This window comes from Octopus sinensis, linkage group LG29 (genome assembly GCF_006345805.1).
Source record: "Octopus sinensis linkage group LG29, ASM634580v1, whole genome shotgun sequence".
In the NCBI taxonomy this organism is placed as follows: domain Eukaryota; kingdom Metazoa; phylum Mollusca; class Cephalopoda; order Octopoda; family Octopodidae; genus Octopus; species Octopus sinensis.
In genome coordinates this window covers 13,889,385-13,914,442 of record NC_043025.1, presented here as the reverse complement: position 1 = coordinate 13,914,442, position 25,058 = coordinate 13,889,385, and the positions used below count along the sequence as shown (strand labels likewise).

The window sequence follows — 25,058 nt, the reverse complement described above, 5'->3', positions numbered from 1 at the left end:
CTTCCTAACGCCAACCACTCCGCGAGTGTAGTGGGTGCTTTTTACGTGCCACCTGCACAGGTACCAGGGGGGGGGGTCCGGCATCGGCCACAATCGGTTGGAGCTTTTAACGTGCCACCGGCACGGAAGCCAGCCAAGGCGGCGCTGGCAACGGCCACGTTCGGATGGTGCTTTTTATAACCTTGTTATTAATATTTCTAGAGGGATGAATGTTATTAGCTAAATTAATGTTAGTATTAGTAAATGTATTAATATTTAAGAGGTTGTTATTATGTGAAGAGATAATTTTTAAGAGATCTTTAGTGTTGGAAAAACCAATGCTAACCATATGTGAGTTGATAACAGAGTAACACCTAGAATTCTTTGGAAAATTCCTAATAATAGCTTCACGAAACTGCAATGGGAGATTAGATTTAATTTTCTCCCGTATGGAATAATTAGCCAAATGGTTTTACTAATAGTTATTTTATTTTTAGTGTAATTATTTTTGAAAGACTTAAATTTACCTTTAGAATGGTAATAGGAGATTAAATAGGGGTTATCTCCCTTCCTTCGTTTAGTTTTAGTGTGTAAATTAAAATTGATATAATCTTTACTCTCTCTTTTACTTGTTTCAGTCATTTGACTGCGGCCATGCTGGAGCACCGCCTTTTTTAGTCGAGCAAATCGACCCCGGGACTTATTCGTTGTAAGCCCAGTTCTTATTCTATCGGTCTCTTTTGCCGAAACGCTAAGTTACGGGGACGTAAACACATCAGCATCGGTTGTCAAGCAATGCTAGGGGGACAAACACGGACACACAAACACACACACACATACACACACATATATATATATATATATATATATATATATATACGACAGGCTTCTTTCAGTTTCCGTCTACCAAATCCACTCACAAGGCATTGGTTGGCCCGGGGCTATAGCAGAAAACACTTGCCCAAGATGCCACGCAGTGGGACTGAACCCGGAACAATGTGGTTGGTTAGCAAGCTACTTAGCACACAGCCACTCCTGCGCCTATATATATTTATACACATATACCTGAAAGGCTTCTTTCAGTTTCCGTTCACCAAATCCACTCACAAGGCATTGGTTGGCCCGGGGTTATAGCAGAAGACACTTGCCCAAGTTGCCAAGCAGTGGGATTGAACCCAGAACCATGTGGTTGGTTAGCAAGCTACTTACCACACAGCCACTCCTGCGCCTATATCGTTAATTCCTTTACAACTATATCTCATACCTACATTAGTAAAGTTAGAATAAGACTGAATGGAATCAATGTAGATAATTTTCTCTGTATAACCTGCTTTAAGTAAGGCAGAGTGATAAAATTCGGCGTTATTATTGAAAATGTCAACATTAGCAGATAACTTTGGTAATCTAAATGAAATATTCTTAACTAAGTTCCTAGTGATTACCCTAGAATGATTACTGAATTTGCTAATGTACTTAAGATTGGTCAATGGTTTATAGGTTGGGAAGTAAGAGTTATCGTGTAAGTTAAGCGTAATGTCTCAAAAGTTGGCCATCGTCGTATCACCATCAAAAACAATGCTTAAGCCCATTCTACGGGAAAATTTAACTAAACTATTACTCTTTACTCTCTTTTACTCTTGTTTCAGTCATTTGACTGTGGCCATGCAGGAGCACCGCCTTTAGTCGAGCAAATCAACCTCAGGACTTATTCTTTGTAAGCTTAGTACTTATTTTATCGGTCTCTTTTGCTGAACCGCTTAGTTACGGGGACGTAAACACACCAGCATCGGTTGTCAAGAGATGTTGGGGGGACAAACACAGACACAGAATCAGATACACACACACATAATACATATATATATACATATATGCGATGGGCTTCTTTCAGTTCCGTCTACCAAATCCACTCACATATATATGTGTGTGTTTGTGTGTCTGTGTTTGTTCCCCTAACATTGCTTGGCAACCGATGCTGGTGTGTTTATGTCCCCGTCACTTAGTAGTTCGGCAAAAGAGACAGATAGAATAAGTACTGGGCTTACAAAGAATAAGTCCCGGGGTCGATTTGCTCAGCTAAAGGCGGTGCTCCAGCATGGCCACAGTCAAATGACTGAAACGAGTAAAAGAGACTGATAGAATAAGTACGAAGCTTACAAAGAATAAGTCCTGGGATCGATTTGTTCGACTTAAGGCGGTGCTCTAGTATGGCCACGGTCAAATGACTGAAACGAGTAAATGAGTGAAAAGCGAGTAAAGAGTGTCCCTGTTGTACAAGCAGTGTCGTTCATTCCCAATATTTCTGCAAAATGATGTCTGAGCATGGGAGGAATATTACCTTATTTGGAAACAAATGAGGGTTCACTGACAGAAAGGGCATGTGCATGCTCCCTGTCCCCTGTATCTACCTACTTTCTGTCCCCTGTATCTACCTACTTTCCCTTTCGCTTCCAGAAAGCCGCAGTAACCCCACATCAGTTGCTGCAAGCAGTCGGTGTTTAGGCCGCGATGTCCAAGTGACCCATGACATTCTGGATGCCCTGGGTTTCATCATATCAGCCACAGCAGACAAATGTAGGTAAGTACGACAACAACAACAACAATAATAATTAATTCCGGTTTATCGGCCACAAGGGCTGACAGAAATCAAAGAAACATGTAAGGACAAAGACAGGACGAAAAGTCCAAAGGGTTTTGTCCGAAAGAAAGGTCCGTGGAAACATTCAAGATAACAACGAGAAATATAACCTCCTCCTTCTCCTCTAATTCCTCTTCCACCTCCTTTGCCTCTTCCTTCTTCCCCTCTTTCTCCCCCTCCCTCTCCTGCCTGTTCCTTCCTCTTCTCTTCCTCCTCCTCCTCCTTGTTCTTTTCCTCTTTGTTCTTTTCCTTCTCCTTGCCTCTTCCTCTCCTGCCTGTTCCTTCCTCTTCTCCTCCTCCTCCTCCTCCTTTGCCTCCTCCTTCTTCCCCTCTTTCTTCCCCTCCCTCTCCTTCATCAACTCCTCTTCCTCCACCATCTCTTCCTCTTCCTACCACAATGCATCTCTTCCTCTTCTGCATCTTCCCCCAGGACCCGCTTCTCTCGCGATGCAATGCTGCGTTTCGAGGCAGAACCAGCTGTTGTCTCTACCACAACCAACCAGCCGACCACCCTCATCGACCCAACAACAAAGCCTTCCTCACACACTCCCCAGCTGCAGCAATATTTCCTTCCCTCACATATTCTTTCTTCTTCTATTTCCAGGACTTTCATTGATCTCAAAGACCTCTTCTTACTTCCAGGAATCAAATCCAAAGTCTGCTATTCAAAGGTATTTACTCTTTCTCTCTTTCTCTCTCTCTTTCTCTCTTTCACTTTCTTCAAACTTCTTCCTTAACACTCCTTCTTTTGCAACTCGCTTCTTCCTCATTCTTACTTCTTCTCTCTCCTCATTTGTCTTTTGCATTTCTCTTCTTCTCTTCTTCTTCTTCTTCTTTTTCTTCCTCTTTTCTTTCTTCTCTTTCTTCTTCTTCTTCTTCTCTCTCCTCCTCCCCTTCTTTCATTTTCTTTCTTTTTTTCTTCCTTTTTTCTTTCCTCATCTTCCACTTCTTCTTCTCCTCCTTCTCCTCCTCCTCCTTCTTCTTCTCTCCTCCTCCTCCTCCTCCTCTTCAAGTGGCTTAAATTGTTATGGCATTCAGCTCACGACCGTAAAACTTGCAAGTTCCTTTCCCAGCAGTGCATTTGTGTCCCCTTGAGCATCTGCAAGGTCTCCCCATCCTTCCACGTGTCCCCTTTCACCAAAACACTTACTTAACCTTTTTCTCCCCTTATTTACCCGTCTCTCTCTCTCTCTCTCTCTCTTCAGAGCAGTCAAACCGTGCCTCTCCAGTCGCTGTACCACTGGCTGAAAGAAAACCTGATCCCTAATCCTTTTGGCCCCTCGGCCTGTGTGTCTTCCGGAAGACGTCTTTCTTGGAGAATGCTCGGTACTTAGAACCCTTTCCTTTTTTTCTCTACTTTCTTTGATTCCTCAAAAACGGTGAGTTCCCTGTCGTTGGCCTTTTCATTTATTAAAGGCACAAGTGTGGCTGTGTGGTAAGGGGTTTGATTGGCAATTGCCTGGTCCCAGGTTCAGTCTCACTGTACAACACCTTGAGCAAATGACTTCTGGTATAGCACCAGGCCAACCAGAACCTTGTGAGTGGATTTGGTAAATGGAAAATGTTTGGAAACCCATCATGTGTGGAGTGATGCTGGTGCCACATATAAAGCATTGGTGATGGTGTCACATAAAAAGCTTCATTGCTGGTGTCCCATTGGAAGTACCGGTGTTGGTGCCACATAAAACCTGCTATTGCTGGTGCAATGTAAAAACTGCCGGTGCAGATCATCATCATCATCATCATCATCATCTTCATTTAGCGTCCGCTTTCCATGCTAGCATGGGTTGGACGGTCCAACTGGGGTCTGGGAAGCCAGAAGGCTGCACCAGGCCCAGTCAGATCTGGCAATGTTTCTACGGCTGGATGCCCTTCCTAACGCCAACCACTCCATGAGTGTAGTGGGTGCTTTTGACGTGCCACTGGCACAGGTGCCAGACGAGGCTGGCAATCATCCACGATCGGATGGTGCTTTTTACGTGCCACCGGCACGGGGTCCAGGCGAGGCTGGCAACAGCCACAATCGGATGGTGCTTTTTACATTCCACCGGCACGAGGCCAGTCGGGGTGGCGCTGGCAACAGCCACATTCGGATGGTTCTCTTACGTACCACCGGCACTGGTATCACAGCTGCAATTTCCATTGATGTTGATCGATTAAGCATGGGTTGGACGGTTTGACAGGTCTGGAAACCCAGCGGCTGCACCAGGCTTCAATCTGATCTGGCAGTGTTTCTACAGCTGGATGCCCTTCCTAACGCCAACCACTCCGAGAGTGTAGTGGGTGCTTTTTTCGTGCCACTGGCACAGGAGCCAGTCAGACAGGCCTGGCATCGATCACGTTCAGATAGTGCTTATTACGTGCCACTGACATGGGAGCCTGTCAGAGGGCTCTGGCAGCAATCGCATTCAAATAGTGCTTTTTATGTACCACTGGCAAGGGGGCCAGTCAGGTGGGCCTGGCATCGGCCCCGTTTAGATGATGTATTTTACAGAGCATCAGAACAGGAGCCAGTCAGGGGACACTGGCATCGACCATGTTCAGATGTTACATTCTATGTGTCACTGGAACGGGAGCCAGTCAGGGGGCATTGAGAATCCGCCCCCCCCCCTTTTTTTTTACATGTTTTGACCTTATTTTTTTTCCTTTTTCATCTTTATTATACGTATCTTCTTTGTCTTGTAGGGGAGGAGTCTCGAAATGAAAACAGTTTCAAACGAGGCCGGATTGCTACGAATGCCCACATTGTTCCCAGGGATGCCATTAAAGGGTCAGTTTGCTGTTTGCTACCTAACATGTATTTTCGCCCGCACCCCCCCCCCAATCATCTCTTCGCAGCCGGTGTTGGTATGTTTACATCCCTGTGACTTAGCAGTTTGGCAAAAGAGACCCAATAGAAATAATTATCAGGTTTTTTTTTTAAAATAAGTAACTTCAATCAATTTATTGAACTGATACACTTCAGGGTCAGTGGAGGCGCAATGGCCCAGTGGTTAGGGCAGCGGACTCGCGGTCGGAGGATCACGGTTTCGATTCCCAGACCGGGTGTTGTGAGTGTTTATTGAGCGAAAACACCTAAAAGCTCCACGAGGCTCCGGCAGGGGATGGTGGTGATCCCTGCTGTACTCTTTCACCACTCTTTCTCCCACTCTTACTTCCTGTTTCTGTTGTACCTGTATTTCAAGGGGCCGGCCTTGTCACTCTCTGTGTCACGCTGAATATCCCCGAGAACTACGTTAAGGGTGCACGTTGTCTGTGGAGTGCTCAGCCACTTACACGTTAATTTCACGAGCAGGCTGTTCCGTTGATTCGGATCAACCGGAACCCTCGTCGTCGGAACCGACGGAGTGCTCCTACTACACTTCAGGGTGGTGCCCCAGCATGGTCGCAGTCCAATGGCTGAAATAAGTAAAAGCTAATTATTCCTTCATAGGGGTCACAAGGGGTCACAAAATTTTTTTCTTTTGTTTTCTTACACTTGTTTCATTCATTTGACTACAGCCATCCTGGGGCACCATCTCTAAGGGGCTTTTAGTCAAACAAATCGACTCTCAGGACTTATGCTTTTTTAAAAGCCTAGTACTGATTTTATCGGGCTCTTTTGCCAAACCACTAAGTTACGGGGGATGTAAACACACCAACATCGGTTGTAAAACAGTGGTGGGGGACAAATACAAGCATAAAGACACACACATACATAGGGTCCATATTGCCCTCAAGGGGTCCCATATTACTCTTGGGATTCCATATGATCCTCAGGGGTCTACATTACTCTTAGGGGTCCATATAAGATTTTGTTGACAAAATATGGTACTGGACCTGGTAGAAATAGGAGCCAAGTCTTTCTCAAATCACATATTCCTCTTTGGAAAGAAACTGAACACCTCAACATTACCTCCTTTGATTACTCTTTCACTCTTTTACTTGTTTTAGTCATTTGACTGTGGCCATGCTGGAGCACCGCCTTTAATCGAGCAACTCGACCCCGGGACTTATTCTTTTGTAAGCCCAGTACTTATTCTATCGGTCTCTTTTTGCCGAAGCGCTAAGTGACGGGGACGTAAACACACCAGCATTGGTTGTCAAGCAATGCTAGGGGGACAAACACAGACACACAAACACACACACACACAGACACACACACACACACATATATATATATATATACATATACATATATACGACAGGCTTCTTTCAGTTTCCGTCTACCAAATCCACCCACAAGGCATTGGTCAGCCCAGGGCTATAGCAGAAGACACTTGCCCAAGATGCCACGCAGTGGGACTGAACCCGGGACCATGTGGTTGGTAAACAAGTTACTTACCACACAGCCACTCCTGCGCCTTTGATTATGATTTTGTATGAATGAATATATCTATTTTCTATTTTCTGCTATACATCATTTTGTTTTATTTTCATTCTGGATCCTCTGCAGGAACAAAGTTATCTTTATGAGCCAAGTGAGTAAGCAGACTGTAGCAAGGGTGAGTATCATTATGAATATTTGGTGTTAGAATGTGATGAGGGGAATACAAGCTGTTCGTAAATTATCTGTACAATTCTCACACTTCGTTGTACTATAATCATTTAGATGTATTGCATGCAACTAATGGAGCCCACATGAAAGTGTTTTGATATTTCTCATAAAACTTTATTTCATTTCCTATGGTTTCCACTAAACTCTACTGAGTTATCCTTATTTTTCATTAATTTCTGAATTTTTCAAATTGTAAAGGTGATTTATGGACATTGTGTACATAACATATATATACATCTTCACACACGTACAGGATGTCCATTAATTATCTTTACAACTTAAACTACATCATCAAGATATGCTATGTGCAACTAATGGAGCCCGCATGGAAGTATTCCCATATTTCTAATAAAACTTTATTTCTTTGCCTATGGTTTTCCAATAAACTCTGCTTAGTTATCCTTATTTTTCATTTATTTTTGAATTTTCCAAATTGTAAAGGTGATTTATGAACATGCTGTATTCTTTTATTCTTTTACTTGTTTTAGTCATTTGACTGCGGCCATGCTGGAGCACCGCCTTTTAGTCGAGCAAATCGACCCCAGGACTTATTCTATCGGTCGCCTTTTGCTGAACCGCTAAGTGACGGGGACGTAAACACACCAGCATTGGTTGTCAAGCAACGCTAGGGGGACAAACACAGACACACACACACACACACACACACACACACATATATACGACGGGCTTCTTTCAGTTTCCATCCACCCACAAGGCTTTGGTCGGCCTGAGGTTATAGTAGAATACACTTGCCCAAGGTGCCACACAGTGGGACTGAACCTGGAACTATGTGGTTGGTAAGTAAGCTACATACCACACAGCCACTCCTACACAGACTAAAATAGTAATCAAAGGGGTCCATAGGTAAAAGATAGTTGGGAACCCCAAGGGTCTAACTGGATCCTCATAAACAGCCCAAACCCTGCCAGCTTTTAACACATATGTGAAATGATAGTGGTGGTGGTCATGGTTCTCTCTGTCTTCTTTTGCAGTGTTCTGCAACCTTAGAATTCAGCAATGTTAAAATCCATCGATGCCACGGTTCCAATTTGTATCTGTTGACTCCACTCAGGTAAGTGAAACACACACACATTACTCTCACATCCTTTGGTGTGGGAGATGTGTGTGGACAGAATGGGAGAGAGATACTGTTGTTAGGATGGTGGTGTTGTTGTAGTGTTGTGGGATGTTGTTAGGATGGTGTTGTAGTTTTGTGGGATGTTGTTAGGATGGTGTTGTAGTTTTGTGGGATGTTGTTAGGATGGTGTAATTTTGTGGGATGTTGTTAGGATGGTGTTGTAGTGTTGTGGGATGTTGTTAGGATGGTATTGTAGTGTTGTGGGATGTTGTTAGGATGGTGTAGTTTTGTGGGATGTTGTTAGGATGGTGTTGTAGTTTTGTGGGATGTTGTTAGGATGGTGTTGTAGTGTTGCGGGATGTTGTTAGGATGGTGTTGTAGTTTTGTGGGATGTTGTTAGGATGGTGTTGTAGTTTTGTGGGATGTTGTTAGGATGGTGTTGTAGTTTTGTGGGATGTTGTTAGGATGGTGTTGTAGTGTTGTGGGATGTTGTTAGGATGGTGTTGTAGTTTTGTGGGATGTTGGTAGGATGGTGTTGTAGTTTTGTGGGATGTTGTTAGGATGGTGTTGTGTTGTGGGATGTTGTTAGGATGGTATTGTAGTGTTGTGGGATGTTGTTAGGATGGTGTAGTTTTGTGGGATGTTGTTAGGATGGTGTTGTTGTGTTGTGGGATGTTGTTAGGATGGTGTCGTAGTTTTGTGGGATGTTGTTAGGATGGTGTTGTAGTGTTGCGGGATGTTGTTAGGATGGTGTTGTAGTTTTGTGGGATGTTGTTAGAATGGTGTTGTAGTGTTGTGGGATGTTGTTAGGATGGTGTTGTAGTTTTGTGGGATGTTGTTAGGATGGTGTTGTAGTAGTGTTGTGGGATGGTGTTGTAGTGTTGTGGGATGTTGTTGGGATGGTGTTGTAGTGTTGTGGGATGTTGTTAGGATGGTGTTGTAGTGTTGTGGGATGTTGTTGGGATGGTGTTGTAGTAGTGTTGTGGGATGGTGTTGTAGTGTTGTGGGATGTTGTTGGGATGGTGTTGTAGTGTTGTTAGGATGGTGTTGTAGTGTTGTGGGATGTTGTTGGGATGGTGTTGTAGTGTTGTGGGATGTTGTTAGGATGATGTAGTGTTGTGGGATGTTATGATGGTGTTGTAGTTTTGTGGGAAGTTGTTAGGATGGTGTTGTAGTTTTGTGGGATGTTGTTATGATGGTGTTGTAGTTTTGTGGGATGTTGTTAGGATGGTGTTGTAGTTTTGTGGGAAGTTGTTAGGATGATGTTGTAGTTTTGTGGGATGTTGTTAGGATGGTGTTGTAGTTTTGTGGGATGTTGTTAGGATGATGCAGCAGTGTTGTTAGGATGGTGTTGTAGTAGTGTTGTGGGAGTTGTAGATGTGCTGTGAGGTGTTTAGATGTGTGTGGACAGTGTTGTAGTACTGTTGTGGGGTGTTGTTAGGTTAGTGTTGTGGTGTGTTGTAGTGTGCTGTAGATGTGTATGAATGTGTTAGTGTTGTTAGGATGGTATTGTAGTAGTGTTGTGGGATGTTGTTAGTATGATGTGGTAGTGTTGTTGGGGTGTTGTTAGGATGGTGTTATAGCATTCTGTCATGTTGTTCAACTTGCTATCGTTGCCAACTAACCGCAATCTTCTTCTCCTTCCTCCTCCTCCTCTTCTTGTCTTCCTAAATTGCTCCCAGGTCTGTGACTATCCAGAAATGTCGCCACACCAGGATCATCCTCGGTCCAGTCGAAACCACTGTCCATGTCGAACACTGTGAGTTTGTCACGATCATTGCACCCTGTTACCGAATAGTTATCAAGTAAGTCCACCCGCCAATCCACCCTTTGTCACTACCTTCATCACAGCACCCAGCCATACCCTATATCCACTCTGTGTCCCAGAACATGCTCTCAACTCCCTACCCACCTCTATCTCAATTCCTCAATATCCACCCTTATTTTATTACTCTGTGGCTTTATTTCAGCAACAGCCAGCTGTGTACCCTTTATCTTCTCACCCCTAACCAACCGGTAATTTTGAATGGCAATGACTCCATCAGATTGTCCCCTTTCCACACGTTCTACCCCAAACTGGAAGAGCATCTGCTAAAAGTGGGTCTGGACGCCAACAACAACCTGTGGGACCAACCAATCTGTTTGGGTAGGTAGGCCCTTTTGTGTTTATCTGTAATCTTATTAACTAACACTTCAGCATTTAACCTGGCTCTACTTCAGGGTTGGCGAAAGCGATGTGGTGGACAACGAAAATCCTGATTGATGAGTCAAGGCTGATCTGGGATCCAACCTAGGCCCCCATGTCTACAGCATTCGCCGCTGGAATATGGAGTGGTTGGAGATCACGTGGTTGTTAGCCTCGAATCGCCAGGCCTGGTCAGCGTTTGTGAGAGATGCAGCATTAGGATGAATGAAACCAGCTCAGCCCACCCCGGGTGGATGCTGTCTCAAGACAAGACAAGAAGTTAAAACATGCATCTCTATGTAGACTTTATTTAACTGTTCCGTTTTAAAACATGTCTATATGAACATTATTTATATAATATAATGAAATTATTGTATACAGTGCTCAGGTGCACCACAACTTGTCAGAGTATATGCAGTAATGTACAAATGTCTGGAAAGCAAACAGTGTATGAGTCAGATAGATGCTTGCTTGTGTGTATGGAGGGAAGGAGAAGATCAGGTGTAGTGTTGGTGAATCTCAGGAAGCATGAAAGTTTTGAAGGATGCAGTGCTCCGACAACCAACAACTGATGCCGGCAGTTTGTTCCATGCTTCAGCAACTCTCAGCGTGAAGAAATGTTTCCTGAAGTCATGGGAGCTGTGCTGTTTTCTGACTTTGTAAATATGTCCACGGGTGTTAGATGGGTGGAGTTTGAAAAGGTGCTCAGAGTTATTGTTTGTACGATGGTTGATAATTTTATGGGTGTCTGCCAAGTCAGCTGCCAGACATCGGAGTTTCAATGTATCCATGCCCAGGGAAGTAAGGCGTTCAGAATATGGCAAATGCCTGATGGAGGGTATTCTTTTGGTTGCACATCGCTGAACGGCTTCCAGACGATTGATGTCCTGGGCAAAATGGGGGGATCAACTGTCTTCTTTTGTAAATCAGGTGTCCCCCTTTTGCTAAACATGCCTATGTGGACATTATTTAACCAACTGTCTCCTTTCATTTATTAGCTGTCCCCCTTCTGTTAAACATGTCTCTCTGTGTAGATGTTATTTAATCAATTGTCCCCTTTTACTAAACACCTGTCCACTTCCAATGTGTTTCTCAGTCAACTGTCCCTTTATATTTCAGGTTCAGACCACAGAGAAGTGGCCCCAGTTTGGGAGCTGATGAAACCTCAGGATTTTTACACCTTCAATATCCCGTTTGAGATGGAAGGAGCTACAAAGGTGGGTTCTTTTCCCTGTTTTTTTCTTTAATCACATATTTGAATGAGGACAGGTGCATCAAGAAGTCCTGGTTCGTAGTTGCAGAAGAAACCTGTGGAAAAGTTAAGCACATTCTGCTATAGCCTTGGGCCGACCAAAGCCTTGTGAGTGGATTTGGTAGGCGGAAACTGAAAGAAGCTTATCATATATATGTATATATATGTATTGGCTTCTGTGCCGGTGGCATGTAAAAAGCACCCACAACACACTCACAGAGTGGTTGGCGTTAGGAAGGACAACCAGAATAAGACCCCAGGACTTATTCTTTGTAAGCCTAGTACTTATTGCATCGGTCTCTTTTGCCGAACCTCTAAGTTACGGGGACGTAAACACACCAGCATCGGTTGTCAAGCGGTGTTGGTGGGGACAAACACTGACACATACACATACATATACTACAGGCTTCTTTCAGTTTCCGTCTACCAAATCCACCCACAAGGCTTTGGTTGGCAAAAGGCTATAGTAGAAAACACTTGCCCAAGGTGTCATGCAGTGGGACTGAACCCCGAACCATTTTGTTGGTAAGCAAGCTACTTACCACACAGCCACTCCTATGTCTATATATATACATACATATATGTATATATATATACATATATGTATATATATATACATACATATATGTATATATATATTATATATATATATATATATATATATATATTATATATATATATATATATATATATGTATGTATATATATATATATATATATATATATATATATGTATACATATATGTATGTATATATATTTGTAATCATATATATAATGTGGCTATGTCCACTGCTGTAAAGAGCTTTCCTCACTTGTCAGTCATTAAGATAGTGCCTTTGTTGGCTAATGAGTTGTTTTGACTCTTATTTCTAGCAATAATGGTGACATCTTTATTTATTTAGTGATATCTTTATTTCTATATATATCTATATGTCTTTGTGTATGCCTGCATCATTTCAGAGCATCCCCTGTGAATTGCCCCAGCCATATCAAGACGCCATCACCCAGCGCCATAGATCCGTTGTGACGTGGCAGAAACTGGTCAAAGATGCCAAATTATCTCCAGAACAGATCAAAGAGTTCCAGGAAGTCATCGAGACGCATTTCTTTGTAAGTGGCACTTCACATATTTCTTAATGTCTCCTGATAAGATGTCTATAAATGCTTATCAATCTAGGATTTCATTCTAGGGACAACTCTTCTGCGAAACGATCGTAAGATGCTTTAAATAATTAATTCAAAACTTTTAAAACTGTCATATATTATACTAGCAGTATCGCCCGGCGTTGCTCGGGTTTGTAAGGGAAATAACTATATAAGCATTTTTAGAGAGTTATAGCCAAAAAATAGCAAAAAATGCATTAAAAATGGGAAAAAAATTATGGTAAATTTTTTTATAAATCGTTGACTCATCGTAGACATTTTTAGAGAGTTACTTCCCTTATATAATAGCGAAAAAATGCATTAAAATGGGAAAAAATGATGGTAATATTTTTTTAAATCGTAGACTCATCGTAGACGCGCGCTAATACCCAGAAGGGCTCGATATGAATCACGACTATAAGATACCCGGTTTTGGTTAAACTGCACCGCAAAATGTGGGAGTAGTTAGGAATCTAAATCGAAGGGGACAGACAGCACACAACCTCACTTTTATATATAAAGATATATTTATGCTTATACATATTTACATATATTTTTATACATGTTTGCAGGGGTCCTTCAGTTTTTCTAAGCCCTGTAAAAGAACTCTGAAGATTGGGTTGGGTCTGCAACCAGGCCTTTCACGATGCCTTTAAAGTCAAGGTCTTTTCAACCACCCCCGCTCATCCACACGAACATATGTGTATATATGCTACCAACACACCACTTTCACAATCACCCACAGTGCCTCTACCACCACCACTACTACTACCACCACCACCACTATGATCTCCGTCACTCCTTCTGTGTCACTCATGTTTTTGTCTTCTACTTTCAGATCTGGTTAACAGAGAATGACCACAAACGAGAACTGGAGAATTTGGCGTGAACGCCTTTCATGACTTCCTGTATTTTACAGGCATTGGGTGTGTATATATGTGTGTTTGTGCGTGGGTGTGTGTGTGTGTATATATATATATTTATATATATACACATATATATATATAGATAGATAGATAGATAGATACAGATGTATATATATATATATATAAAATTAAATAAGGGTAGAATTTGATATTAATCAATTAAAACCAGTGGCCTAGCATATTTTAAAAGAAATCCGATGATTAAAAGTTTTTTACATACAATTTTATGTATGTAGACCCTTATTTTATTCTTCCTCTAAATTTTGTATGTGTGTATATATATATATATATATATATATATATATACACACACACACATACATACAGATGTATATATATAGATAGATAGATACAGATGTGTATATATATATATATATATATATATATATAGATAGATACAGATGTGTGTATATATATATATATATACATAGATAGCTAGTTAGATATAAATAGATAGATAGATACAGATGTATATATATGTGTGTGTGTGTGATAGATATATAGCTATATGTACAAGCTGGAAAAGCAGTTACGTGAAGCTCAGATTAACGAACTAAGAAGAATTCTGTTTTGCTTTAATTGTTATTATTATTATTATATTAGTGTAAACTCTGCATTTTGTATTAACTATCTCACCTCTCCCTGTTTGTGTATATGCATAGATATACACTCATATGTATGCATTGTGTATATGTATGGACGTTGGAACGGCAACTGTCTGTTTAAGACATTTCTGGTTTAATTTGCTACTCCCTTCACAGGTTTCATATATATATATATATATATATATATATATATATATACATACCGTAAATCCTTGAGTATAATCCGCATTTTTTCCCTAAAAATTTAAAGCTCAAAATCCCTAGTACGTACTATATACGAGGTTAAAAATGAAGAATATTTTCTAAGCAATGTCTGAGTCTCTATTTGCTGTCTGGCATTGTTTATTCAGAGGCATTTTGTGATGTCGGGCGCGAAAATATATGTGTGTGTGTGTGTGTGTGTGTGTTTGTATATGTAGATTCATATATGTACATACATATGTGTATATATGTATGTGTGTGTGTGTGTATATATATATATATATATATATATATATAATATAGTGTGTGTATATATATATATATAGTGTGTGTATATATATATATATATATATATATATATATATACACCTACATATATATAGGTTTATTTACATGGAGCACCATCTACAGTAATCTCTTCTTTTTGGGGACACTTCTACCCATGACAACACCTCCTCGTTGTAGGGGAGTTCCACCCATGACAACATCTCATCATCATAGGGAATTCCACCCTCTACGTCACCACCTCATTGCATGGCTCCATCCATGACATCTTGTTGTTGTTGTTGTTGTTGATGTTTAGGCCCAGGTCAGTCCTCTATCAAGGTACGATGCTGATGATGATCAAAAGTGTTCCAGCAATGACCATCCCCTTTTAAGATAGTAAAGTGGCTGTGATTTCAGTGAGATTTCACTGCTATTTCTACCAGATCGAACATCTACATAAAGTTTTCCTCTTTACTTCTACTAGATGTAGTGGGGGGGGGGGGCATCTCAATCAGTATAGTGGTGGGTGGGGGGTGTCATCTCATTAAGGTAAATTCCCATCTATGACAAAACCTCATTAAGGTAAGATTCCATTGGTGGAACGACATCATTATAGCGAGTTTAATTAATTTGTGATAACATCTCATTAATATAAAGTTCATCTCTAACGAGATCCCATTATTGTGGAATTTAAGGCCGTAAGCTGGCAGAATCGTTAGCATGCTGGGTGAAATGCTTAGCAGCATTTCGTCTGTCTCTACGTTCTGAGTTCAAATCCTGCTGAGGTCAACTTTGCCTTTCATCCTTTTGGGGTCGATAAAATAAATATCAGTTACGCACTGGGGTCGATGTAATCGACTTAATACCTATGTCTGTCTTTGTTTGTCCCCTCTATGTTTAGCCCCTTGTGGGTAATAAAGAAATAGGTATTTCGTTTGTCTTTACGTTTTGAGTTCAAATCCTGCTGAGGTTGACTTTACCTTTCATCTTTTCGGGGTTGATAAATTAAGTACCAGTGAAACCTTGGGGTCGATGTAATCAACTTGTCCCCTCTCCCAAAATTTCAGGCCTTGTGCCTTTAGTAGAAAAGATTATTATTATTATCAATTATTCATCATCATCATCGTCGTCGTTTAACGTCTGCTTTCCATATTAGCATGGGTTGGACGATTTTGACTGAGGTCTGGCGAACCAGATGGCTGCACCAGGCTCCAATCTGATCTGGCAGAGTTTCTACAGCTGGATGCCCTTCCTAATGCCAACCACTCCGAGAGTATAGTCGGTGCTTTTATGTGCCACCGGCACGAGGGCCAGTTAGGTGGTACTGGCAACAGCCATGCTCAAATGGTGCTTTTTATGTGCCACCTGCACAGGAGCCAGTCCAGCAGCACTGGCAACGACCTCGCTCAAATATTTTTATTCACGTGCCACCAGCACAAGTGCTAGTAAGATGATGCAGGTAACGATCACACTTGAATGGTGTTTTTTAACGTGCCATCGGCTCGGAGGCCAGCTTGTTGCTCTGGCCCCGATCTCACTCGTATGGTTCTCTTAGCGCTCCACTAGCACAGATACCAGTCATCAAATTTGATTTCGATTTCACTTGCCTCAACAGGTCTTCACAAGCAGAGTTTAGTGTCCAGTGAAGGAAAGGCACGCATAAGTGGACTGGTTACACCCCTGGCATAGGCCACAAGGTTATGGTCTCACCTGCGCTTGCCGAGTCTTCTGAAGCGCAGCATATTTCCAGAGGTCCCGGTCACTAGTCATTGCCTCGGTGAGGCCCCGTGTTTGAAGGTCATGCTCCACCACCTCATTCCAGGTCTTCCTGGGATGAGATTGTGGCTAATATTTCTAGCATGCTGAATGCTCAAATAGAGGCACACTTTTGCGGATTGTCTAAAATGGGAATTGTTTCTGACCAGAAGGCCATCATCATCATCATCTTCATGACCACCATCATCATCATCATCAACAATAACTATAGAACTTCAACAAATCTCTCCACTGTTTCATGGTGTTGTTTAGCCCCAGGTCGGTCCCCAGCCAGCGATCTAGTGATCGAGCATGTTCCAATTGTGACCGCCCTCTCTTTCATACAGACATAGTGTATCTAGGACTACATTATCTAATGTGCCCTCCTGCCCCATGTTGTTGTTTAACCCTAGGTTAGACCTGATCCAGCAGTTCAATGACCAAAGATGTTCCAGCCATGACAAATCCAGTCTTTTTATTCAGACATAGTCTATCTAGGACCACATTATCTAATGTCTCCTTCCTTGTTGTTGTTTCTGTTTAGCCCCAGGTCAGTCCTGATCCAGCAGACCTATGATCAAAGATGTTCCAGCTGTGCCCATCCTGTCTTTACACTTAGGCATAGTGTATCTAAGACTCTATTATCAAATGTGTTCTTCCTTATTGCTGTTTAACCCCAGGTCAGTCCCTGTCCAGATTGACCTATGATCAAAGATGTTCCAGCCACGACTGTCCTGTTTTTTTTATTCAGACATAGTCTATCTAGGACTACATTATCAAATGTATCCTTCCTTGTTGTTGTTTTGTTGTTGTTGCTTTTTAGCCCTAAATCAACGTGAACCAACAAACCTATGATCGAAAGGTCTTCCATCCATGACCATCCAACCTGTTATTCAAGCACAATATATACCTACATGTCTATTTATTTATATATTTTTTTTTGTCAAGACAGTAAGGGTGTAATTCGAGGGAGGTTTGGCTGCTGTTTCTGGCATGCCATGTGACTACATACACATCCCTCTTGTTAACTACTGTCGCATGTACTGCCATCAATGATTCTGTCCCATGGACGGAAACGGCTTCATTTGAACCCCTGCCTGCTTGCTTTGTCTGTTCGCTGCTGTTGTTGCTACTACTACTAGTACTGCCACTACTAATACTACTGCTATTACTACTTCTGCTACCACTAGTGCTATTATTATTATTATTATTGTTACTGCTATTATTACTGCTACTGAAAGTATTGTTATTACTGCTACTACTACTACTACTACTGCTGATGTTGAATTCTCCCATGCCACATCAATAAGTTGCCTTTCTCTCTCTCTCTCCCTCCCCATCTCTCTCTATATGTATATATATGTATGTAAGCATATATGTGTATATATGTATGTGTATATATATGTATATACACACATTTCATATTTAGTATCACATGCCTCTTTACCATGTAAAAAAAAATTCACATATCTCACACACATTTCATACAGTTTACATTTCACATTCCCCACACATATTTCTTTGTTTTAAAACTGCAATGTCACACTATCATGTTTTATATCCTACTCTTAACCATACTTCATAAACTATACATTTCATAATCTACATCTCACATTTCATACGATCTACATCTCACATTTCATACGGTCTACATCTCACATTTCATACGGTCTACATCTCACATTTCACACGGTCTACATCTCACATTTCATACACTCTACATTTCACATTCATAGGTCAACATCTCACATATCATACGGCCTACATTTCACATTTCACACGGTCTACATCTCACATTTCATACGGTCCACATCTCACATTTCATACACTCTACATCTCACATTTCACACGGTATACATCTCACATTTCATACGGTCGACATCTCACATTTCATACGGTCTACACTTCACATTTCATACACTCTACATTTCACACGGTCTACATCTCACATGGTCTACATCTCACATTTCATACTGTCTACATTTCACAGTATAAAATAGTGATTCTTCCAAAACTGCTTTGGCCAGTACAAATCAAGTTTCCAAAATATAACACCATTGGTTCCAATGCCCCCATTTAGCTCAAAATCTTTGCAGCCCCTTGACCTACTCCCAAATAAATCCCAGTTCAAAATCACCAGGTTAACCATCAATGAAATATATACGTCGTGCATTCAAAAAGTATTCGAACATCAAAACTAAAGCTGCATGGATGGGCATGGGTGGGAGGTGATGCCATCCTTCATGCACACGGTCTGTTATTCTTTTACTTGTTTCACATTTGACTGTGGCCATGCTGGAGCACCGCCTTAAAGGGGTTTTTTTTTTCAGTCGAAGAAATTGATCCCAGGACTTATTCTTTGTAAGTACTTATTCTATCAGTCTCTTTTGCTGATCTGCTAAGTTACAGGGGATGTAAACACACAATCATCAGTTGTCAAGTGATGGCGGAGGACAAACACGGACACAAAGACATACACACACACACACACACAAACATATACATACATAAATATATATATATATAAATATATATATATATATATATATTATATATATATATGACAGACTTCTTTCAGTTTCCGTCTACCAAATCCACTCACAAGGCTTTGGTCAGCCAAGGCTATAGCAGAAGACACTTGCCCAAGGTGCCACGCAGTGGGACTGAACCTGGAACCATGTGGTTCGTAAGCAAGTTTCTTACCACACAGCAAAAATTTTGGTGATGAGATATGGGCTTATGGTCTCTGCTCAATGTGTGTTCAGTCACTTTGCATGAAAGCGAAAATCTGACAAGCACACACTACACATCTGTACCCCCAGTATAACAACCGGTATCTGACATGGCTTACCGGCGCTAAAATTTTCCTGCATGCGCAGGAAGTGTGAAGGGTAGTATCTCCTCTCACCCTAAGGGTTTTACCCACATGGAGGCGCAATGGCCCAGTGGTTAGGGCAGCGGACTCACGGTCATAGGATCGCGGTTTCGATTCCTAGACCGGGCGTTGTGAGTGTTTATTGAGCGAAAACACCTAAAAGCTCCACGAGGCTCCGGCAGGGGATGGTGGTGATCCCTGCTGTACTCTTTCACCACAACTTTCTCTCACTCTTACTTCCTGTTTCTGTTGTACCTGTATTTCAAGGGGCCGGCCTTGTCACTCTCTGTGTCATGCTGAATATCCCCGAGAACTACGTTAAGGGTACACGTTGTCTGTGGAGTGCTCAGCCACTTACACGTTAATTTCACGAGCAGGCTGTTCCGTTGATTCGGATCAACCGGAACCCTCATCGTCGTAACCAATGGAGTGCTTCCATTTACCCACGTGGAATTAATTTGAGCAAGAAGAAAATAAAGTCGGATACTTTTTGAACGCACCTCGTATGTCCCCCCGCCAATTTAACTGTGGTCAAACTGACCAGTGGCATGGGAGGAGGCGAAGAATGCCAGAAAGACATCACCAGTTCATGCGTTGGTCTGTGATTTCTATGTTAGAGGTCTGCCTCAGAATAACCAGCTTGCTACAATCATCTTTTGTTGTCTATCGAATCAAAGGTCCCCTGTTTTTAATATTTATTGTTATTTTGTCCTGCTGATGGTTTGAATAAAAGAGGAAAAAAAAAATACTTATATTATACATTGTGTGTCCTGTTATTTCTGTTGTTGTTGTTATTTTTTCCCTGGGTCTCACTAGGACTATGGAGTTGATGTGCAATACCTTGGACTCCAACTCTTACTCCGACTCAAGTTATGGTACCACTGACGCTGACTCAGGTTGTGGTACTGTTGCCTATCACTCGAGTTGTGGTACTGCCGACTCTGACTCAAGTTATGGTACCACTGACGCTGACTCAGGTTGTGGTACTGTTGCCTATCACTCGAGTTGTGGTACTGCCGACTCTGACTCAAGTTGTGGTATCACTGACTCTGACTCAAGTTGTGGTACCACTGACTGATTTGTATTATGGTACCTCTGACTCAGGTTGTGGTACTGTTGCCTATCACTCAAGTTGTGATATCACTGACTCTGACTCAAGTTGTGGTACCACTGACTGATTTGCATTATGGTACCTCTGACTCAGGTTGTGATACCTCTGCCTCTCATCAAGTTGTGGTACTGCCAATTCTGATTCAAGTTATGATTTCTACCTCCCACTCAAGTTGTGGTACTGGCAACTCTGATATTAGATATGGAATCTCTGACTCAAGTTACAGACACAGAATATATATATATATATATACTACAGGTTTCCTTCTCTTTCCGTCCACCAAATCCACTCACAAAGCTTTGGTCGGTCCAGGGCAGTGGTAGAAGACACTTGCCCAAGGTGCCACACTGCGGGACTGAACCTGGAACCATGTGGTTGGGAAGCAAGCTTCTTATTTCTTTATTGCCCACAAGGGGGCTAAAAACAGAGGGGACAAACAAGGATAGACAAAAGGATTAAGTCGATTATATTGAGCCCAGTGTGTAACTGGTACTTAATTTATCGACCCCGAAAGAATGAAAGACAAAGTCGACCTCGGCAGAATTTGAACTCAGAACCCCTAAGGATTTCGACCAGCATTCTAATGTTTCTAATTTCTTTATTGCTCACAAGGGGCTAAATATAGAGGGGACAAACAAAGACAGGCAAAGGGATTAAGTCGATCACATCGACCCCAGTGCGTAACTGGTACTTATTTAATCGACCCCGAAAGGAGGAAAAGCGAGGTTGACTTCGGCGGAATTTGAACTCAGAACGTAATGGCAGACGAAATACCTATTTCTTTACTGCCCACAAGGGGCTAAACATAGAGGGGACAGACAAAGGGATTAAGTCAATTATATCGACTTATTTCACCTTTATAATCGTAATCTATACATTTGGAAATGTACCACTGTAAAATTTAATTGAAAAGTATGCATTATTAGGAAGACTGTGAGAAGGTGAGTCATTGAATTGCGGATACACACCTCCAAAAATCTGTTTTTTAGGATTAAACGACGGTCGACAAACATCATAGGTGTTGCTCCGACCAGCAAGTTTGTTTTGAGGAATTTCTGCAAAATTTCGTTAAAAAATATGCATTATATCTGAAAATGTACCTCTATGAAATTTCATGAAAAAAATGTCTCGTTATTAAGAAACTGAAACGGAAGAAAGTTTATGGGGTTATTTAGCTATAGATAAGCCTCCCAAAATAAACTGACAATTGTCCTGTCTCTTCCGCTTTAGTTTTCTGGAATTATTGAAAAATATCATTAAAAAGACATATATTATTAACAAAATTGAGACGATAGTTATCGGGGCACTAAACTGTAGTTGTACGCCTTAAAAACATTTTTGCTGAAATGAGTCGGTCCACTCGCAACATAAATATGTTGCCCCGACTACCAACTTTGTCTTGTGGAATTTTAACAAGTCAAACAACAATTTTTACGTGGTTTGAATTAAAAAGACATATTTTATTAAGAAAATTATGAGACGATAGTTATCGGGGCACTAAACTGTAGTACGCCTTAAAATCATCTTTGCTGAAATGAGTCGGTCCATATAGTGTTAATATATGTTCTACAGGCATCATAGAAATATATATATATATATATGGACATGCGTGTATACACAACTACTTTTATATTTATTATGAGACGATAGTTATCGGGGCACTAAACTGTAGTTGTACGCCTTAAAAGCCATCTTTGCTGGAAAGAGTCGGTCCACTCGCAACATAAATATGTTGCCCCGACTGCCTGCTTTGTCTTGTGGAATTTTTAACAAGTCAAACAACAATTTTTACGTGATTTGAATTAAAAAGACATATTTTATTAAGAAAATTATGAGACGATACCTATTTCTTTATTGCCCACAAGGGGCTAAACATAGAGGGGACAAACAAGGACAGACATAGGTATTAAGTCGATTACATCGACTCAGTGCATAACTGGTACTGAATTTATCGACCCCGAAAGGATGAAAGGCAAAGTCGACCTTAACAAACATACCATGCCTATTCAAAGTCGACCCCGGCGGGATTTGAACTCACAACGTATCGGGGCACTAAACTGTAGTTGTACGCCTTAAAAGTATCTTTACTGAAATGAGTCGGTCCACTCGCAACATAAATATGTTGCCCCGACTACCAGCTTCGTCTTGTGGAATTTTAACAAGTCAAACAACAACTTTTACGTGATTTGAATTAAAAAGACATATTTTATTAAGAAAATTATGAGACGATACCTATTTCTTTATTACCCACAAGGGACTAAACATAGAGGAGACAAACAAGGGATAAGTCGATTACATCGACCCCAGTGTGTAACTGGTACTTAATTTATCGACCCCGAAAGGATGAAAGGCAAAGTTGAACTCAGAACGTATCGGGGCACTAAACTGTAGTTGTACGTCTTAAAAGTATCTTTACTGAAATGAGTCGGTCCACTCGCAACATAAATATGTTGCCCCGACTACCAGCTTCGTCTTGTGGAATTTTAACAAGTCAAACGACAATTTTTACGTGATTTGAATTAAAAAAACATATTTTATAAAGAAAATTATGAAACGATAGTTATCGGGGCACTAAACTGTAGTTGTACACCTTAAAAGCATTTTTGCTGAAATGAGTCGGTCCATATAGTGTTAATATATGTCCTACAGGCATCATAGAAATATATATATATATATATATATATATATATATACGAGTCTATTTGGACCTGCGTGTATACACAACTATATACAAAATGAGAAAATGGAGAAACATACGTAAATCAATCATCAACCATCAGATAATACCCAATCAATACTTTATTAAACCATTACACCACAGCAATGATATTATACATTGATATATTGCAAATATAACTAGACATAACTATATATATATATATTATGAGACGATAGTTATCGGGGCACTAAACTGTAGTTGTACGCCTTAAAAGCATATTTGCTGAAAAGAGTCGGTCCACTCGCAACATAAATATGTTGCCCCGACTACCAACTTCGTCTTGTGGAATTTTAACAAGTCAAACAACAATTTTTACGTGGTTTGAATTAAAAAGACATATTTTATTAAGAAAATTATGAGACGATAGTTATCGGGGCACTAAACTGTAGTACGCCTTAAAATCATCTTTGCTGAAATGAGTCGGTCCATATAGTGTTAATATATGTTCTACAGGCATCATAGAAATATATATATATATATATGGACATGCGTGTATACACAACTATTTTTATATTTATTATGAGACGATAGTTATCGGGGCACTAAACTGTAGTTGTACGCCTTAAAAGCCATCTTTGCTGGAAAGAGTCGGTCCACTCGCAACATAAATATGTTGCCCCGACTACCAGCTTCGTCTTGTGGAATTTTCAACAAGTCAAACAACAATTTTTACGTGATTTGCGTCTTTTATAAAAGAAAAACAACAAAAAAGAACAAAAAAAACGCAAAGCAGGAAAGAGATCCGCGTTATAATTGAATCCGTTATAATAAAAGAAGGAAGCTGCTGACGGTTAAAATCACCGGAACAGCTTTTGACGGGGGACGTGTGTTGCTGGCTGACCGGTGTCGCCTCTCTTGAGCCAGTTCCAAACATTCTTCTCAGGAAACTGCATCCACATTTTCTCTAAGGGCCAAAGATCCTTTACTTATTTATATTTATTTAAACATAGATCTATATTTATAGGGAAGAGAGAAGAGAGGAGCTGTTGTGATGGATGATGTGGCCTTAAATATTGTGCGTGTGTCTCCTTTCTGAGTGAAAGAAGGAAGGAAGAAAGATGAAAACGGATGCGGTGGTCATGGTTGGAACGTCGCCTTTGATCTGTGTTCTTCTGATGCGGATGCTGGATCTGGATCTGGACTGAGAGACCTACCACGAAACGAAACCGCGACCCAAAGAGACAAAAAGGAACATTTTATACATATATACATACATATATATATATATACATATATATGTGTGTATATATATATATGTAGTTGTGTATACACGCATGTCCAAATAGACTCGTATATATATATATCTATATAATATATATATATATATTACATGTATATATATATTTCTAGGATGCCTGTAGAACATATATTAACACTAAAAATAAAAAAGAAGGAAAATTCAAAACAAGGATCTGGTGATGTAGAATCCAAGATCATTTTTTGACAAATCAGACCGGTAAAGACGGGAACTTTATACTTCGAAGTCACTTTCAACTTTAGAAAACGTCGAAAAAAGAAAGAAAAACCGAACAACAACTACAAAAAAAAAGCTTACATATATATATATATATATACATATATATACACATATATATAATATGACATATTATCCGGTGCTCTGCCTTACAGGACTGAACAAGTAAGATTAAATTATCCATATATATATCTGTGTGTATACACAGTCGTTTTGTAGTATTAAAGTACCCCCTCAACGGAAATCAATGTAGTGGCCCCCTCTGATATTTATTTATTGATAAGAAACCACATCAAATATATATATATATATATAT

General features: G+C 40.7%; 2 protein-coding genes across 3 annotated transcripts in view; both read left to right on the top strand.

Moving 5' to 3' along the window:
* Window positions 1-18,933, top strand: part of LOC115226185 (TBCC domain-containing protein 1-like) — a 28,815-nt gene extending 9,882 nt beyond the window's left edge. Inside the window, exons 9-20 of the mRNA XM_029797189.2 lie at window positions 2,431-2,554; window positions 3,219-3,285; window positions 3,820-3,940; window positions 5,300-5,384; window positions 7,050-7,098; window positions 8,144-8,223; window positions 9,912-10,034; window positions 10,200-10,375; window positions 11,534-11,631; window positions 12,627-12,776; window positions 13,648-13,735; window positions 17,108-18,933. Coding sequence (XP_029653049.1) covers window positions 2,431-2,554; window positions 3,219-3,285; window positions 3,820-3,940; window positions 5,300-5,384; window positions 7,050-7,098; window positions 8,144-8,223; window positions 9,912-10,034; window positions 10,200-10,375; window positions 11,534-11,631; window positions 12,627-12,776; window positions 13,648-13,698 — 1,124 coding nt within the window. The 3' untranslated portion in view covers window positions 13,699-13,735; window positions 17,108-18,933. The remainder of the gene's footprint in view (window positions 1-2,430; window positions 2,555-3,218; window positions 3,286-3,819; window positions 3,941-5,299; window positions 5,385-7,049; window positions 7,099-8,143; window positions 8,224-9,911; window positions 10,035-10,199; window positions 10,376-11,533; window positions 11,632-12,626; window positions 12,777-13,647; window positions 13,736-17,107) is intronic.
* Window positions 8,314-25,058, top strand: part of LOC115226152 — a 27,315-nt gene continuing 10,570 nt past the window's right edge. The window contains exon 1 of one of the 2 annotated variants that reach the window (XM_029797150.2): window positions 8,314-8,327. The gene's annotated coding sequence lies outside the window, so the exon portion shown is untranslated. Of the gene's footprint in view, window positions 8,328-14,729; window positions 14,750-25,058 lie in introns of those variants that run through there. The other variant, XM_036514859.1, reaches the window with a different exon arrangement.